Consider the following 18,924-nt stretch of genomic DNA (forward strand, 5'->3'; position numbering starts at 1 on the left):
GTCACATTTCCTCAAATTATGAATTATTTTTGTACCATCATGTTCTCCGCATGTTACATTTTTTTTAAAGAAAAGTGACAAATTGCATAACGAGAGAGAACTAAAATGTGCCTTTGCATTTAGCAAAAAAGGATCCATATCATTGGAGGTAGCTCAGAGAAGGTTCATTAGGATGATCTCATATATGGAGGAATTTTCTTGTGAGGAGAAGTTGAACAGATCGGGTCTGTACACTGAAGTTTAGAAGAATGAGAGGTGAGGTGATCTTATTGAAAAGATTCACAGGGAACTTGTCAAGGAGGATGCGTCCCCTCATGGGAGAGTTCTGGCCAGAGGCCATGATCTCAAAATGAGAGGGAGACCACCTAAGACGAATTTGAGGAAGAATTAATTTCTCTCAAAAGGTTGAGAGTCTTTGGAATTCCTTGCCTCAGAAAGCTGTGGTGGCTAAGTCCTTGAACAGACTTTTAATCAGTAAGGGAATCAATGGTTGTAGGTTGAGGGTGGGAAAGTGGACCTGAAGAAAGAGGGATTAGCTGTGACCTGGCTGGAGGAGCTGAATGGCCTACTCCTGTTCCAATTTCTTATGGTCTCATGGTCTTATCTTAAGTCATACTTATCGAACAGCTCCTCCAGTACAGCCACCAATGAGAAACAGTTCACCCTACTACAAAATTAGCATACAAATTTGCTGATTATTACTTCTGAATATTATCAATTATTCTAAATTTTAATCAGTGAACAAGAAATTAGTTACAACATCCCATGAGGAAGAAGAAAGAACATTAGGAGAGTCATACATGCAGATACACCAAGCACTTTTACACCCGTCATGGTATCCAAGGAAATACCTTGAAATAAACCACCAGAATGCCATGCAGCGATTTAAGGGGAGGAAAACAGCAGAGACCAGGGCATCAAAGCAATTGGTAATTATCACCCAACAATATCCACTAGAAATGCTCAGGCTTTTAACAAATAAACAGAAAAAAAGATTTGGGGGAAGAAAAAAGAGGGAAGGTGAAAACTACCCAAACCAGAGGTTAATTAATACTGTGGACATAGTGTGCAACAGAGGAAATTCTTGCCATTCAGATGTGGGATGGAAACCTCCAGGGAGTGGGGAGTGGGGAAGAAGAGAAGATATTTTAGCTATTTCAACAACCATGTGCACTTAAGGGCATCTAAAGCAGCTACCCACAGTGAGGGAGAAATCATGTGAAACACTTTTACTACCTTTCTTCTTTGTTGATTCTGGGATTGGCATCTGTGATATCCAAGCTTTTACTGAACATACTTTTACTACAGTAGGGACAGTAAAACAAAAAAAAACAAAATTACATTGGTAAAGAATTTAAACAGGGGCTATTTTAAAACTAGATATATATAAATATTTCAAAAAAGAAAGCTTTTATATTACTATTGAGAGCTATTGACATTGAAACAAACATCTTGAGCATTTCAGTATGTATATCTCTCAGGCCTTGCAGGATACTAAGATGAATTCCAATTGTTGGCTGCAGTGCACGTTATTTCAGATATATAGTAGAAAAACATAAGGTGAATGTTGAATTAAGATTAATATTGAAAATGGTGCAAATATGTATATTTGGCAAAAAAAATGGATTTGAATGTGCAGCATGAAGGTATATTGTGATGTAAAAGTGCACATCTTCCCTTGATACACCTGATTCTTTGCCATGTAATGTTCAGTCTGATCATTTTCAGGCAAACTCAGACGTTTCTGTACTGCACAACCAGCATTTGGGTTTGTTGCACACTCAAACAGCGTGTCGCAAAGCACAGGACTACAGGTTGAAAGGCAGCTCCAGACCTGTGCTCTCTCATTCATCATTGAAGCTTTCCATTCTTGGTGGAGTCAATGGAATAACAATGTAAAAATAAGAAAAGCCTATGATCATTCCCTCGGTTAATTTGTGAAATAGTGTTTCATGATTTGATACAATACGACGTTGTACCTCTGGCCGTGCTGTGCCATCTCTATAGCACGCCGAGCTGGAACTGGAGAGCCCCCGTCAGTCACGCTCAATACTTCCATCGACTTCCGTTCAGGTCGCCGCTTGCCATGCCGATTTAACATTGGTGAGTCTACTCTTTTTCTAGGTGGATCTTTCAAGACCCATGACAATTAAAAATTGCATATTAAAAAATCTCATCATTGTAACTATTTTGTGCATCTTAGACTACCTTTCCAAATAGAACATCAAAGTTGTTTAAACTTGAACAGTAAAGCCTAACACACTAAATCATTGTGTCTATTAAGTACTAAGCAGAAGGAAACAAACACTTTTAATTGTATTTACAAGCTATTTTAGTTTTAATCAACCTCACTTTTTAATCTAAATGCAAGTTCTTTATTTTAACGTGCTTTAGTGTAAATCTTTAAATAAATTACAGTGTGTTCTAAAAGGAGGAAAGGTAGATGAAAAGAATAGGTGGTATTGATGTTTGGTCCTTGAGTGCTGGAGGCATCACTGGCAATGGTACAAATTTAGGATTGATCAAGCTGGAAAAATCAGGAGAGAACAAATATCGTGGGGGGAACAGATTACACTGAGAATGACAATTTTGGATAATTTCAAATTTATGGAGGGTCGAACAAGTCAAAAGGTAATAAAACAGACATGGATGGGAGTTTAAGCAAAAGAAGTAAGTGTGGAGTCAGGCAATGCAAACAAGTCAAGGGTAGATGTTCCATAACTCATGTCGGGGACACCATGAATAAAAATGATCTGGTTTGTTTTCATTCAATTATTAGGGACAGGGGTGGAAGCAGTGACACACTAACTAAAGATCGGAGTTCTTGCTGGGAATTGAAAAACAAAGGCTTTAAGTTTTCCCTTCTTGGAACTTGAGAAGCAACCTTTTCACACAGAGGGTGGTAAATATATGGAGTGAGTTGCCAGAGGAAGTGGTTGAGGTAGGTACATAACAACTTTTAAAAGATAGCTGGACAGGTACATGGATAGGAAATGTTTAGAAGGATATGGACCAAACACAGGCAAATGGGACAAGCTTGGATGGGCATCTTGGTCAGCATAGACCAGTTAGGCTGAAGGACCTGTTTTTGTGCTGTAAGGCTGTATGAATCTATGACCCCAATAATTAGATGGATGAAATTTCTGTCCATCTAATATTGGATTTTGGGCAACTGACACACAGAGATCCAGAGATGGTGAGATAGAGGTGGATATTTTGTATACATGCAGTAACTGGCTCCATATTTTTGAATGATGTTCTCAATTAACAACAGTTGAGAAACAAGAGGAAAGGATATACTTGTGGTGGTGGTGGTGGGCAACAGAGGAAATTCTGTGGGAATAGAGAGAGAAGTCATTGTCTGTGATTCTCTGGTTACATCTGGATATATATCCCATCTAGTTAGACTATGGTGGAGCAGTACTGGAGAAAGAATGGAGTGGTCAACCATATCAGTGGCTGGAGATAGAGCAAGAAGGATGGAGAGGAATTGATTAACTTCACAACAATCACATGGAGCATCAAAATGATTTTGATAAATGCTGTATTGGCCAGTATTGGGAACCCTTTTGGAGGGAATCAGACAAAAGTTCCAGGAAAGAAACAGATTTGGACAAAAATTTGGGAAGCTTCAACACAATCTTTAAAGTCAAGGTGTTGTTGGAGCAGGGGCCAATGTAGATCAGCAAGCTTGGATGTGGTGGATGAACAAGACTTGGAGTGAGTTACGTATTTGCAGCAGAGCATTGACTAACCACAAAGCGTTGAAGGCAAAAGAAAGAAAGCAGGCTGAGAGAACACTGGAGTAGTTAAGCTTGGAGGTGATAGCAGCTTGGATGAGAATGTAAGTTGCAGATTTGCTGGAGGCAGGTGAGGTTACAAATGGTCGAAACAGGAAATATTCCCGATGAAATGAATATATGGAAAAAAACTTGGGTCTGTCAAACATCAACGCCAAAGGTTATGAATTACTGGCTTAGCTTCAAACAGTTTCCTAGTATCGGAATGGTTGCCTGAGAAATAAATCTGTGGCCAAGACATTGGCTTCAGTCTCTATAGATGAAATTTCAGGAAATTTCTGCTCATATAATACTGTTGCTGATGTATGGTTATTTACTATGTTTGAGAAGAAAATCAAATCTGTGTATTCTTCACACATGCTCTGAGGAATTAACCTGGTGGAGGATGATTTCAAAATGCAGCTCCTGGTAAAGAGAAGTTGGGTGTTAGGTCTACATTCCTGAACAAAGTTTTTACAATGGAGAATGGGGCTCAGTAGTACTTAGTGTGTTCATCCAATCTGACAAGGCATAGTTAAGCCAGAGACATCAAAATCTATGACCCTTGGAATTGCATGACCTGAGATGAGGCCTTTTCCATGGGTGAAAGGGAGTGTAATGGTTTAATGAAGAGAGAGGAATTAAAGTTATTGCTGACGGTGTGACTTAGCAGATTGATGGCTGCAAGAGCATCAAGATGAATTAAAGGTTGGAGGCAAGAAAGTTGGGAGTTTAAAAGTGCAGTGGTAAGGGATTTGAGAGAAAGTGTTTCTCCAGGGGATGGATTGAAGGGTGAAGAGTGAATCGAGAAATGATCAGTGATCATTTCCTTCTTTCAATATGAAGACACTCTACATTGAACTGATTCAATTTCTGGAAAAATGTTCAAGTGTCCTGCAAGAATTCATGAATAGATTGATTATTATTTGTGTATAGGGAATATAAAAAAAACTAATCAATATTCCTCACTCTTTTCTGTAAGAAATCAACTCTACAGCCACTGGAAACTTTTTGAGGCTTCATGAAAGAGCTAACTCTTCACGCATGAACCTAAACAGAAAACCTCATCAAGTTTTCCAATTGTGGGGGGGGCTCCATACCAATCCTGCTCTCACTTCATGGTTCACACAGGCCTCAGAGATGGCTATTAGATGGCAAACATGAGAAGAAACTCATTTTTTAATGCTCCTGGCACAAAAGACAAAAAAAGATCAATTCATGTTGTTTTGTCATAATTCTGTATGAGATTGACAAACTCATCATAAATCCAGGATTGAACCAGAGAACATGTTGGCCTTTTTGGAGGTTCCACTCGAATTGGCTGAGCACTTTCCACTCATCCAGTGAAGCAGCCATAAATAAATTTCATGCATGCATTGAAATGTTGTAGCATGGCAGTGAATGGGAACTATTTGGATAATTTGGAACTCAAAAGCTGGCATATTGAAGTATTTTTGTTCAAAGCAAAGTTTGAAATGCCAAATGAGGGTCTTGTGTAGATCTTATCTGTAAAACTTGCAGTTACCCAAGATGCTTACCTATATCATTTTGAGGAGGCAGGTCTTCATCTTCATGGCTTGGATATCGCTCTTTCCGATCAAGAAGAAGAAAATAGATCATTTTTTCTTGATTTTCTCTGCGAGTCAGAAAATAAATCAGATCAGTGTGCATAGGTCTTTTGGTAATATTAGAATACAAACTATCTGTAAGTTGCACTAATATTGTCTTATAATATAGCTACATTTGTGTCTCATATTTCAATACACCTCCACCCAGCTCTAGTTTGTCTTCTGCATTTATGAAGACTCTGGTTTAAGATCCTATGACTTGTTTAAGATGATAAATTACATTCATAAGTCACCATTTTAATGTAACCTGCTCAGGATAATCTGTTAGAATTGTGAAAATTGACTAAAGGCCACCTAGGAATTAGAAACCCACCAATCTGTACTGTAACATCAGAGCTGTTTCAGGTGGAAATGCACCTCCCAGAAACAGGTTCCTTGTAAATAAGTTTAATTGAATCATCAGTACTCAAATACAATTTTAGTTGGACAGGTCAGAGGTCCTGTTCGCTGGCAGACTGCTGAACCTGATCGCGTGGGATCAACTTCACAAGCTGATTGATTTAATGGAAGCCTCTTTTAAATAGCCACCCATCTGCAAACACCCAGGATCTGAGTGCCTTTATGAATAATGGATCTTCAAGGTCGATCTGAGATCGTAGTCTGCTTTTTTTATACTTTGTGTTTGCACCTGCATGCCATTCCCCCTTCACCCCCACTACCACAACAACTGCTTCCCTTTAGCAATTCATTGCTTAGAAAATCACAAGACAATCAAGCAGAAAGGTTTTATGAAAGGGGAAAATGTGTTTGCCAAATATATTTGAGTTTTTGAGGATATAAATAGTAGAGTTGACAAAAGGGAACAAGTGGATGTGGTGTATTTGGATTTCCAAAAGGCATTTGACACAGTGCCATAGTTACTGTTCATTATGTTAGGTATAATATGTTAGTATAGACAGAGGACTGGCAATTAATAGAAAACAGAGAATCAGTATAAGTCAGTCATTTTTAGCTTAGTGAGCTGAAGTAGTAAGGGGGATCAGTGCTAGGGCCACAATTATTTACAATCTATATTAATGATTTAGATGAAGGGACTGAGTACATTGTACCAACTTTGCTCTCCTCATTACACCGCTCATTCTCAGCGCTATTTTTGATTCTCCCTTGGTGGAAGAGCAGCTGTGCCCATAAGTCAAGGACAAACAGCAACCGCACTTATTTGAAGAAAGCATGAGGTCTTGCACTGGCCTCAATGACTACATACTGAGCCTAAAACCAAGTTAGTGGATATCTCTGCATAGTGCATGAGGAGGGAGATGGACTACTGCTGATGTATGGTGTTTGCAGGAGGAGGATCAGCTGCTTGCTAAGCAAGGAGGCTGCACTTTTCTAGTGGTCGTAACAGTCGTTCCTTTTTTGCCACAGCCTTCTTCAAGGCTGACACAGGGAACATCAGCGCATTGCCCAGTTTGGAGCGCACAGTTTCAACAAACAGACTACCAATGCCCTCCTTACCACAACAAGTCGTGTATTACCTTGCCAATGGATATGGACAACCCAATTGCATGTGCTCTGGGATTTGCAGCAGCAGCCAGCTTCACTTGTATCTCTCAACCTTTAAAACGTTTAATACCCAAGTGTAACTCTTTTCTTCAGGCCATGTGTCACTTTAATTTGCCATTACCTTCATGCTCTGACCTCTGTTTTTAGCCTCCTCTATTCCAAAGTGCAAGCTGGATGATTTGCACCTTATATATTGAATGCATTAATTACAGCTGTCCAGCTCAAACAGTGCTCAACACTTTCAGATGATTACCTTTGCTCCCTATTCCCAGCCAGCAGATGCTGCTAATGGCTCTGCTGTTTCTACTTGCATCTCCTTTGACTTTTTTTGCTTCTTTATTACACCTTTTACCTTGTTTCATCTCACTTGCTTGATCTTCACAATAGTTCTTCCTTCCAACACCATTCCCCAATTTCTCTGACTACACTTCCTTATAAACTGTGAAATCTGCTGATAAACTATGAAATCTTCTCTTGGTTCTGATGAAATGTCATGAACCTGAAACATTGTTTCTCTGTTCACAGTCAATCTCACATGCATTTCCAAAACTTATCTAACTTTTTCTAAACCATGGGTTTTTAATGGGGGGATTGGGCAGGGAGGGCAGAGGAGGATAAGGGGTAAAGAGAAGATCTCCAAGGGTCCTTCGTGATAAAAGGTTATCGACCTGAAATGCTAACTCAGTTTTTCTCTTCACTGATGCTTCCTAACCTGTCAAGAATTTTCAGCATTTTCAGTTTTTATTGCAGATGATTTTAAGGCATCCAACAAAAATACTTTACAGTTAGCCTCAGCAAACCTGAGTCAAAATTTAGGCTGTGACGATGTACTTCCCCATTTCACTTTTATTCATTTCATGTACTCACTTACTATTGGTTAAAAATATATTCTGCCAAACTCATTGTACTCTAGGTGGTTGAGTCTCCTCCTATTGGTGCCCTCCCTGCATGCATTCCTGCCCTCTTCGGCACAAACATCTCTTGCTCCCCACTTTGTCATTGAGTTATGCAGTACAGAAACAGGCCCTTCAGCCCAACCTGTCCATGCAGACTAAGCTAATCCCATTTGCCTGTGTTTGGCCCATATCCCTCTGAACCTTTTCTATTCATGTTCCTGTCTAAAGGTCATTACCACATCCCCTGGCAGTCCAAATACCAACCACTCCCTATGTGGAAAAAGTTGACCCTCAGGTCCACTTTAAATCTTTCCCCTCTCACCTTAAACCTATGGCTTCTAATTTTAGACTCCCCTACCCCGGGAAAAAGACTGTGACCATCCACCTCATGACTTTATAAACCTCTATAAGGTCATCCCTCAGTCTCCTTTACTCCAGGGGGAAAAAAAAACCAGCCTGTCCAGTCTCTCCTTGTAACTCAAACCCTCCAATCCTGGTAACATCCCCCTGCATCTTTCCCAATTGAGGGGGTAAGTTTGTGAGGTGAGAGTTGAGGGTGTGGGATGAGGAGGTGGGATGGGGAGGTGGGGGTGAGGAGGTATAGCAGGGGGTGGTTGCCCTCATTGATGCCACAGCCTGGGCCGCCCCGCCCTCTGTCCCTCTCCCACTGCCACCGGTAAGCCTGCGGTGGCACTGATTTCCCGCCAAACATCCTTCGCATTGTCACCTCCCGGGAAGTGAAGTCCTTAACTTTCCCCCCACAGGAACATGATGAGGGGTTCCTGTTTTGTAGCATTCAGGTTCAGCAACTGATTTGGATGCACAAGTCCATCCATTCCAAGTCACCGAAGACTACTCAGCAGAAGCATGTGTGGGTGTGTCAGAGAGAGAGAGAGAGAGAGAGAGAGAGAGAGAGAGAGAGAGAGAGTGCGTGTGTGTGTGTGTGAGAGAGAGAGAGAGAGAGAGAGAGAGAGAGAGACCAGATGTGTGCACAGTGCGAACTAGCAGCACAGGCATGGGCATAGTTTTTTTAGGTTGAAGAAGTCTTGTCAGGGGGTCTGTTGAAATTTTATAACTCAGGAAGGGTCCCCGGGAAATAGTTGAGTATTCTAAATCTCTTTAATTGATTGGTAGCAATTCAATTATGCTCTGGTAATGATATCTGACAGTTTCAACACGTACTTCACAAATGACCAAGATTATATTAGATGAATACACTTAGTGACTGCGTTCCATTGCTAAAATCACTATTATTCTTTCTTCAAGTTGCCATATTTAGGATGAAAATAAAAATTTCATACTGAGTGATAAAATAGAAATGGAATTTTTTTTAAATGCACTGTCACACGCGTGCACTGTAAAATTTTAAAAAGTGAAATAATGGGCCATTATAAAAGCAGAATAATGAGCTGTGCGGTCCATGTGCTGGTTAGTAATTGTCCCATGCTTGAGATGACAAATGTGAGATGTTTTGAGAATGTTTTGTTCAAATCTTCTGTGTTTGGAATGGACCTATATTATATAGAATTCACTCAGAATAAAATTCTACATTAAATGTCTGAAAGGGTTTAATATTAAAATTTTTTTTAGTTCAGCAGTCAGCCTCTCCCGAAGAACAGAACAATCTTTTTAAAATGTGTGCTTCTCCGTTCACAGGGCAGAAGGACGGGATGATGTCAAAATCACTGGAAAAATGAATATTTCACAGCTCTTTGACTACTGGGAGTCCTGTGCAATCTGCAGGCATATTAAATAGCAGTTATAATACAGGCTTATGTCTTTTAATATTAACTTTGAATGTGGATTTCACTTATCAAGAAAATCAAGCTACTATCCAGAGTGTGATGGACCAGTTACACTTCTAGGTCATTCTCCCTTCCACATCCCACATCCACCACAGATGAAATTACCCTCATCTTAAACCTCTTAAGGCTGCAAAGATCTGAGATTTGGGAAGAGATGTGTGTGTGTAGATTTATACCAGTTGGAGGCTAGAATGCTTATGGATAGTCATTTCATTTTTGACTTCTCAATGTAAAATATAACTGAGGTTCAACTCCATTTGCTTTCCTTAAATTGAATACTTCTGATGCTGGAGTCGACCTGGTGTTTCTAAACTGCATATTCTGCACTTTAACTCATTCCTTACATGAGGGAATACAAGTTGAGGACATGAATGGAAATGTGGCTGGTCTGGTGTAGTGTGTTTTGGTGAAGGGGACGAGAAAGTTCAAGATAGCAATTTAATCAGGTATCAGAATATAATATGTAATCCAAGACACAGAGTGGCAACCCTACATTGTTCCCAATGCTTTCCCTATAAAAAAGATTACATGTTACTTTGTCAAAGGCTCACGCAGCATGGAAATGACCCACTGAGTCTCCGCAGACAATCAAGCACCCATTTACGCTAATCTTATACTAATTACATTTTATTCTCCCCACATTCCCATTAACTCCTCCAGATTTATCACTCACCTATACATTTGGGGAAACATATAGAGGCCAATTAATCTACCAATCAGAAGGGCTTTAGGATGTCTGAGGAAACTGGAGCACCCGGAGGAAAGCTATGCAGTCACAGAGAGAATGTGCAAACTCCAAAAGACTGCACTAAAGGTCAGGATTGAACTCACACCACTGTAGCTGTAAGACAACAGCTCTGCTAGCTGCATCAATGTGTTGCCAATCAATTACTCAAGGTCTTTTAAGTCAGTGATGCCTGATAAATACCCCTTTAATTTAGCACTATTGGCTGAGGGGAATTGTATACCAGGATCTCTCTGTGACGTTCACAAGCATCTTGCCTGGGGTTTAGTGCTTTTTATCGAGAAAATAAAGCTCTTAAATTCTATCCAGAGTGCAATAGACTAGTTGTACATTTAGGTCATTTCCCCTTCCACATTCCACATCCCATCTCCATCCTTGCAGCGCACTCATTCAACAGCTGCCAGTATGTCCATAATTGGTAGAGTTACAGCTGAATAAACAAAAGCAATTCGTAATATATGGAAGATTTCTGCAAATTAATGCCAGTCAATAGTTGTAAGTGTTACAAATACAAAATTAGCATGATGCATGAATACCATCAAGAAAACAAAATAATACTTACTCTTCTGACACCAAATCTTGCATAAGCTTGTTTTTATCTCTAAAACAACCCAATGAGTGCATGCTGTCCAGGACATCTGGATCAATGTCCTCCAGTGATGGAAGTGAACGGATCTGCACCTTTCTTGGAACAGGCTGCTCTGGTTCGGGTTCATTCTTACCCCCGCTGTAAGAACATAAAAACCCAAAATTCCAACTCTATAAATTAAACTGCAAGTTTTTAGCAAGTGAAATTAGTTTATTTGCTTTGATGTGTTCTCATTAATTTGTTTGAGTTATAATCTTATTTACATTTATCTGCCTGGTAAAACTTCTCTTTCTTCTATTCAATCTACATTAATTTCAGCAGAACACCAGCAACAGGATCTCCAAATGAGAGGGAAATTAATGACCAACTGATTGTACTTTGAAGTTAACACCTGGAGTTGTCCAAAGCAATGTCAATTGGGCAATTACAGGAGAACCCAGCCTTCTCATTCACAGCTAAATTAAACCCAGAGATCTGCAAAATGTTCTTACTTACAGAGTTCAGCCAATTGGTTTGGAACAATGGTGTTAATCCTTAAATTTACCAACTGAAAATTTGTAATTCTGTTTCATGTGAATGAAAAAAATTCTCTAATTACCAAGTGACCTAGATAGTTGTGACCTGAAATTTCACAATAAAGCAGCAAATCACAAACAGCTCAAGATTCATCTCATATTTGGAGGCAGTTAGTTCTGCCACTGTGTCTAACAATGCTAGATGTCATTCCCACTTTGGAAATTAATTACAACCATGGCCACATACAAGTCTCTTCCTATTTCATATAATAACTTGAGGATAGTTTACCATCTGGTTCATTGATGCTCAGGATTTAGGACTGTTTAAAAAGTGTATTTTGTTAAGTGTTGTGTTCGTGTTTGGCCCAATGGAACATGTAGTCCCAAAAGTTCAAAGTCCAAATGGTATCTCGGAATAGCAAAGAGTAAGGCAAAATACAGGAATTGGCTTGAGCTACCCTGGACCACTTTCATATGTCCAATTTCCAGGTGCTCAGGCTCAGTCATTGACAGTAGCAATAGCAGCACACTGACTACCTTATCAACTATTAGGCAGCCTGTTTCATCCAAAGAGAAAGCTAAAGGTGTGTGAAATAACTTTTAAAATTTGAGAGAGAGAATTCAGTGAAAAATTACAGATAATTCACAGGGCAATTAAGTTACACACATTACATTTGCAATTTGACCCATCTCCTGAAGGCATCAAAGTAATGACTGGTTATAGGTACCTGTCACCCTCTGATCATTCACATTCTGTATGAGGCTAGGTAATGAGTGGCAGCAGGCTCTTCAATAATATCCAAGCACAATCCAGCCCAGTCCTCACTTGCTGACAGGTAAACATCTGGAATGGGTAACTGAAAGCAACCAGTTTTTTTTCTGGGACAAGTGCAATATCATTAAATGTAACCCCCATTATACTATCCATTTGAGTCTGACCAACAAAGTGCAGACTAAGAATGTATTCTGGGATCCTGATAGACTGCAAAGTCTTAGTTTCACTTTGGGTTTTGAAGTTACTTGCTTATTTTAATGATTTTTCAAGCAAAACTCTCATGCGTCAAAAATGTCCAAGAAAACTGAAAATCAAAAAGAATGAAGTCCACGATTTAAGTTCAAAGCCTGCCAAGCTATATTATTCCATTAGACTTTAATATACCAGCAATGTCACAGATGATTTGTGAGAGATTAGGAAAATCCAGCAGGTTGTATTTGCCAGAAGAAAAAACGGACAGAAGCAAATAAAGGTGCTAATAAATGTAGCCAAACTAATAGTTGTACTTACATATACCAAGAATGTTTTTGGATCTGGTCTAGCTGTAAAGGAAAATAAATTGAGTAATATATTACTTAATGACAAGGAGAATGAAGAATCACACTATATATAAATATTTTAATAGAAAATTCTATCACAACATTGTAATATAATTTTTATATCAAACTATTTTTCCATAACTAAAGCTCTGACCTCTACAATTTCATTAGATTTTCACTTGATATGATAGGTACCACAGGATATGTTTTATAAACTAATTTAATAGATAGTATTCTGTTTTGAACTTGTCCTGTACTGTTCTATATTTAATACACTCATTCCATGGCCAGAGACACCATGAATGTTCTTCCTTCATTGTAAACACAATAGACACATAACATTTTGCAATAACATAAGGATTGTATTTGCATATTTAAGCTCCAGTCTTTCATATATAAACAACATTCACTTATACATTATTTCAATCCTTCTAACTCTTCCTGTCAACAAGAACTAGCAAAGACAAATAAATATGGGTATAAATGGGAAAATATTTTTCAGACTATTTTGGACAGAATAAATTATTAGTTGATGTTAACTGTTCATTCTATTAAAGACCAACGCATTAATATCTGAACATAAAATAATTAGTTTTACCACACCTTGTACTGTTAGTTTGTGTGGAACACAGGATACACAAAGCAAGACATTGAAAAAGTCATAAACACATGTACAGAGTCTCATTTCTGCTGAACTAATGCTTATAGGAAGACAATTCCAACTAGCCAAGCAAACAAAAAGTGATTTATGAACAGCTGAGAATAAGCAATTGGCATTTTTTTTGAAGGACTGTACAAAATAGTTGCAGCAACCAAAAGCTGCTTATGCTGCTCCTTGATGTTATCAGCTCACACTGGTTTGGAATATTAGTTTTGCCACTTGGTCATACATTCTATTTCTCCCACTTATCACCCTGGGAGAACAAGACTCTGGCCTATTTATTTATGTCCTGTGGTCTAAATGATACCCACCTTACTTGGTTAAACATACTTTTACCCATAAGGAGACATGCACTTGAACTGATATCACTCAAACTCAGAAGATGAATGAATATAAACAACAATTGAAAGGTAGACTTGCATTTATCATGGCAACTTATCACAGCTATCTGAAATGTCTCAGAAGCGCTGTAAAGGTTTTTAATACTGACATTGCTAATATTTCTCAGCAATTTCATTGTATGAATAAAATAACTCTCAATAAGGGGGCCTGACATTATGCACATCAATATAATTTATCTTTCTTGTTACATTTATACAAAATAGGACAGAACAACACATCACCCAACCTATTCATTACATCTGCTGTCAGGTACACATTAATGATTTCCTCAAAGCAGTACACTGTATAGATTGTGAGAAGCCTGCAGTTCTGATGCTTATGAGAATCAAAAAGGTAAATTAAATGGAGATTGCATGTAATTCTGGTCATTACACTTAAGAAAGGATGTGAAGGTCCATGAGAGAGTGTAGTAAACATTTACCAGAATGGTTCTAAGGACAAGAATAAATAGAAGGCAGCATTCCTCTCCTTGGAGCAAAGGTTAAGAGGAAATTTGATAGACTTGCACAAGATTTAGGCATGGTAAATAGAAGAAAGTTGTTCCCATCAGATGATGTTCCAAGGACACAAATTTAAAGTGATAGGCATGGGTTTTCTCCCAGATGCTCTGGTTTTCTCCATCATCTCAAAGACACACTGGTAGTTACTGTAAAATATCCCTTAGTGTAGGTTAATGGCAAAAACAATCAAAAAGGATGGCTGATGAGCATATATCAGAGAGAATACATTGCAGGTGTTTACAGAAATAAGGAACGGGGGACTGAGACTAAAGGGATTCCTCCCTATGGGTAAGCATGGTCATAATGGGCTGAACGGCCTTGTTTTGTGTGATTATATAATTTAAGGAATAAAGGTACAACATTAGAGCACATTTGGAAGAATAGGTATAATAAATGTGAACAAACAACTGATGTGCCAAAACCATGAGAACATAATAATCTTCAATGTTCATAATATACTTTTGGACATATACAGTAGGTATATATTTTGATGACATTAGACAGGAACTAGCAAAAGTTGATTGGGAAAGACTGTTAGCAGGAAAAGAGACATCTGGCAAGTGGGAGGCTTTTAAATGAGATAGGGAGAATTCAGAGCCAGCATGTTCCTGGCAGAGTGAAGGACAAGGCTGACAGGATTAGGGAACCCTGGTTGATGAGGGACATTGAGGCTTTGGTCAGGAAAAAGGAGGTACATGTCAGATATAGGCAGCTGGGATCAAGAAAATCTCTTGAAGACTATAAGGGATGTACGATTACACTTAAGGAGGAAATCAGGAGGGCAAAAGGCGAACATGAGATAGCCTTGGCAGATAAGGTAAATGAGAATCCTAAAAGGTTCTATAATTATATTAAGAGCAAAAGGTTAACTAGGGAGTGAATAGGTCCCTTAAAGATTAGTGTGTTGCTACATGTGGATCCACGGCAGACAGGCAAGGTCTAAAATGAATACTTCTTGTCTGTATTTACTGGAGAAGGCCATGGAAGCTAGGGAATTCAGGGATGAGAAAAGTGATGTTGTGAAATGCAACATATTATGAAAGTGGAAGTGTTGGTGATCTTGAGGCAGATAAAAGTACGTAAATACCCGAGGCCTGACTAAGTGTACACTCGGACAATGTGGGAAGCAAGAGAAGAAATTGCTGGGACCCTGGCAGACATTTTTGTATTTTCGTTAGCCATGGATGCGCTACCAGAAGACTGGAAGGTGGCTAATGTTGTGCATTTATTTAAGAAGGGCAGCAAGGACAAGCCAAGGAACTACAAGCTGGTGAGCCTAATGGCAGTGGTGGGAAAGTTACTGGGGAAGATCCTGAGAGATGGGATCTATCTTCATTTGGTAAGGCAAGGACTGAAGAGGGATAGTCAGCATGGCTTTGTGCGTGGGGAATTGTGTCTCACGAATTTTATTTGAGTTTTCTGAAAAGGTGACCAAGAGGATTGACAAGGGCAGTGGGGTAGGCATTGTCTTCATGAACTTCAGCGAGGCCTTTGACAAGGTCCTGCATGGTAGGCTGGTCTGGAAGTCAAGAACACAAGTGATCCAGGATGATCCAGCCAATTGGATACAAAATTGGCTTGGTGGTAGTGGAGGGTTGTTTTTCAGATTGGAGGCCAATGACCAACAATGTGCCACAGGTATCGGTGCTGTGTATCTTGATGTTTGTCATACTTATTAATGATTTGGATGAGAACGTTGGTGGCACGGTTAGTAAGTTTGCGGTTGATACCAAAAAGGTTGTCTAAGGTTTGAACAGGACTTAGATCAATTGGGAAAGTGGGCAAAAGAATGTTAGATGGAATTTAACTCAAACTGGTGAGAAGTAATTGATTTAGGGAAGATAAACTAGGGCAGGACGTACATAGTGAATGACAGCACCTTGGGGGGTATCGTAGAACATATCTAGGGATAGAAGTATATCCATGAAATGACAACACAGTTTGACAGGTTGATGAAGAAGGCATATAGTAAGCTTGCCTTCATTGGTCAGTGCATTGAGCACAATAGTTGGGATGTCATGTTACAGCTGTTCAAGACATTGGCGAGACCTCACTTGGAATTTTGTGTGCAGTTGTGGTTGCCATTGGGACAGGAAGGATGTGATTAAGCTAGAGATGATACAGAGAAGATTCACAAGGGCATTGGAAGGCTTGAGTTATGAGAGACTGGATAGGCCGGGACTGTTCCCCCTGAATGAAGGAGGCTGAGGGGTGAGTTGTAGAAGTTTATAAAATCATCAGAGACATAGAAGGGATAGATAGTCATAGTCTTCTTCTCAGTGTAGGGGAATCTAAAATTAGAGGGCAGAGGTTTAAGGTGAGAGGAAAAAAATTAAAGGGAACCTGAGGGGCAAGTTTTTTTCACACGAGGATAGTGGGTATATGGAACAGACCGCCAGAGGAAGTGGTAGAGACCTGTCTAATTACTTTATTTAAAGGACATTTGGACAGGTACATGGATAGGAAAGGTTTAGAGGGATATGGGCCAAATGCAGGCAAATGGGACTAGCTCGGGTAGGGACCTTGGTCTGCATGGATGAGTTGCGCCAAAGTGCCTATTTCCAAGCTGTATAACTCTATGACCCCATTTTGCATTGCAAATATCATTAAATTAATTAAAGGACAATTATCAGATGCAGAATGATTAGCATTTTCATGGTTGTCAGTACCACACACTATTAGCTTTCCAGTTCATTTCCAAACTAATGACAATAAAATATGAAAAATAGATTGGAAAATAACATTACGTTTACAATATTCTTAACAACCCTCTCGATACCAACTCTTTCAAAGAAATATGAAAACTATTAAATTATTATTAATGAATAAGAAAGTTTGCACTAATTGATGATTAAAGCACACCCATGCGGAAAGTGAAGACAGTGCCTCAGTGCCCAAAACAAAGCATGTTAACTGACAATTAATATACACTTTGCTCAAAGAATACTCCTTTTGTTTATGCAGAAAGTTGATATCGCTGATAATGAGTGATATATAATCCATCTTACTTTTCAAAATATGGTGCTTCATTTACTGTTTGTAAATAGTTTGTTCCCCTTTATTAGACCTCTCCATATTCCATCTACTGCATTATGGTTGTAAGACAAGTAACTTGCTGCATAGCTTCTGTTAATGGAGACACAAGAGACTGCAGATGCTGGAATCTGGAGCAAAAAACAAACTGCTGAATGAACTCAGCAAGTCAAGCAGCATCTGTGGAGCCATAGGGGTGGTCAACATTTTGGATCAAAACTCTGCACCTGTCCTGATGCAGGGTCTCAACCTGAAATATTGGCCATCCCTTTGCCTCCACAGATACTGCTTGACTTGCTGAGTTCATCCAGCAGTTTGTTTTTTACTTCTGTTAATACTGTTTAATGCAACCACAAGGAGACACACCATACCCAGCTGGTTGACTTATCCTGTGGTTCTGTCCCTTTCTCTGTAGATACCTAGATTTCTCTTAATAAAATCTCATGCAGATCAGGTAAAATCAGGTGTGAACCTAAAGAAGAATTTTGGATTCAAATCCGTGTTGTACCACTTACATACCACAATGTACTGGAATGTTAACTCCCTGCACCTTTGCAGAATCCAGGGTGCTTTTGTTTTGTTCTTGCATCTAATCTATCTTTTTCAAATATCTTCAGGTCTGCAGGCCAGGGGATTACTGTTGCATGCCCAAGGAAGTGATGGTGCATGAGATGCATCAGATGTAAAATATTATTTTGTCAGAAGAGAGGCTTTTAAAATTGGGGTAGATGTTTAATGATCAGAATTAAATTACACACCCATTGCCCATAGATTGGAGTGATATATCACAAATTCTTAGTGATGGTGTTGAACAATCATGCAATCTGCCAAGAATGGTAAACTGCATTAATCATAAGTGTGCAATTGTGATGTATGTCATGATATACAGCACCATCTGGTTATTCAGGCATTGAGGCAATACTGCTTTTCTTGTTCAAACTGATATTAAAGGACCCAAATATAAAACAAAATCTACATAAGGAATTACTGTCTTAACACAAACTGATATATGGATAATAAAAGAGGCACTCTATTTTGCCAATTTTAGTTCTAAATGGTGAAATGTGCAGCAAATGTTCAGAACAACAATTCAACAGAGCTACTTAATCCATAAAAGTAGCTTATAGCTTTAGATCCTTATTATGACTTTAAAGGAACCCAACATTTATTTCTATAAATAATGCAAGATTTCTAAACTAGAATAGAAAAGTATTTTTGTTAGGCCATGCCAACCAAATGTTAACAAGCTAAAGTTCTTCACTTTCCAAAACAAAAATTCAAATGGACCCAATTTCAATGTCTTTGGAAATGTGACCTCCTCTAGGAGCTGACTAGCCTTAAAAGAACAGGGGTATCTAAACTTCATTTTTTCTTTGCAGAGATCTTTGTCCATAAACAATCTTTGTTTATGAACCAATATACCAAGTCCTCTTCCCTCGTCAGCAGTGGTGGACAAGGGAAGAGGACCTGGACGAGCAAGTGGCAGTTTTCAGAGAGTGAAGTGCGGTAATAGGAGACAGCTGTTTGGTATGTACAAGTCAGCTGGTTGTGGTA

The 18,924-nt window shown here is 39.0% G+C and overlaps 1 protein-coding gene across 8 annotated transcripts in view; it reads right to left on the reverse strand.

Annotated features, from left to right (window-relative positions):
• LOC127577661 (serine/threonine-protein kinase BRSK2) overlaps window positions 1-18,924 on the reverse strand; it is a 773,538-nt gene that overhangs the window by 88,151 nt on the left and 666,463 nt on the right. For 4 of the 8 annotated variants that reach the window (XM_052029037.1, XM_052029042.1, XM_052029041.1 and 1 more), the window contains 5 exons: window positions 12,746-12,777; window positions 10,919-11,083; window positions 5,318-5,415; window positions 1,980-2,130; window positions 1,237-1,302 (listed from right to left, as the gene is read on the reverse strand). In XM_052029037.1, the coding sequence (XP_051884997.1) occupies window positions 1,237-1,302; window positions 1,980-2,130; window positions 5,318-5,415; window positions 10,919-11,083; window positions 12,746-12,777 (512 nt within the window). The remainder of the gene's footprint in view (window positions 1-1,236; window positions 1,303-1,979; window positions 2,131-5,317; window positions 5,416-10,918; window positions 11,084-12,745; window positions 12,778-18,924) is intronic. The other 4 variants (XM_052029044.1, XM_052029045.1, XM_052029043.1 and 1 more) reach the window with 1 other exon arrangement.

This window comes from Pristis pectinata, chromosome 14 (genome assembly GCF_009764475.1).
Source record: "Pristis pectinata isolate sPriPec2 chromosome 14, sPriPec2.1.pri, whole genome shotgun sequence".
NCBI lineage: Eukaryota > Metazoa > Chordata > Chondrichthyes > Rhinopristiformes > Pristidae > Pristis > Pristis pectinata.